Source organism: Myotis brandtii, unplaced genomic scaffold (genome assembly GCF_000412655.1).
Source record: "Myotis brandtii unplaced genomic scaffold, ASM41265v1 scaffold1236, whole genome shotgun sequence".
In the NCBI taxonomy this organism is placed as follows: Eukaryota; Metazoa; Chordata; class Mammalia; order Chiroptera; family Vespertilionidae; genus Myotis; species Myotis brandtii.
In genome coordinates, this window is record NW_005354316.1 from 684,840 (window position 1) to 685,203 (window position 364).

General features: G+C 66.5%; 2 protein-coding genes across 2 annotated transcripts in view; one reads left to right on the forward strand and one right to left on the reverse strand.

Moving 5' to 3' along the window:
* PNPLA2 (patatin-like phospholipase domain containing 2) overlaps positions 1–132 on the reverse strand; it is a 14,766-nt gene extending 14,634 nt beyond the window's left edge. Inside the window, exon 1 of the mRNA XM_014534000.1 lies at positions 49–132. Coding sequence (XP_014389486.1) covers positions 49–132 — 84 coding nt within the window. The remainder of the gene's footprint in view (positions 1–48) is intronic.
* A 192-nt stretch (positions 133–324) lies between these two features.
* Positions 325–364, forward strand: part of PIDD1 (p53-induced death domain protein 1) — an 18,973-nt gene continuing 18,933 nt past the window's right edge. Inside the window, 1 exon segment of the mRNA XM_014534001.1 lies at positions 325–348. Coding sequence (XP_014389487.1) covers positions 325–348 — 24 coding nt within the window.

Below are 364 nucleotides of genomic sequence, written 5' to 3' on the forward strand. Positions count from 1 at the left end.
TAGAGCCCCTTGTCCAAATGTCCAGAATTAGGGTGCGAAACGTCCCACCGCCCTCCTCCCGGCAGGCAGGTTCCCAGGCTCCTCCGCACACAGGTCACACTGCTTGCTGCCCTCCCCGGCCTGGGCTGTCATCCTCCAGCCCCATTTCATCTGAGCTCTGCCCCGCCTGGGCGCTGGGATGTAGGAGCTGGTGTGTTAACACAAACCAGAGAGTCCCCATGCCACTGCCCGGGAGGAGGTCCAGCCCCACTCCTCCCTCTCCCCACCCTGACTCCGCAGCCTCTCTGGGCCCTGCCTGTGCAGGCCTGCCTGGCAAGCTGGGACATGTCCAGCCCCCGAGGCCTGCCGGTGGCCGGTGGCCGAG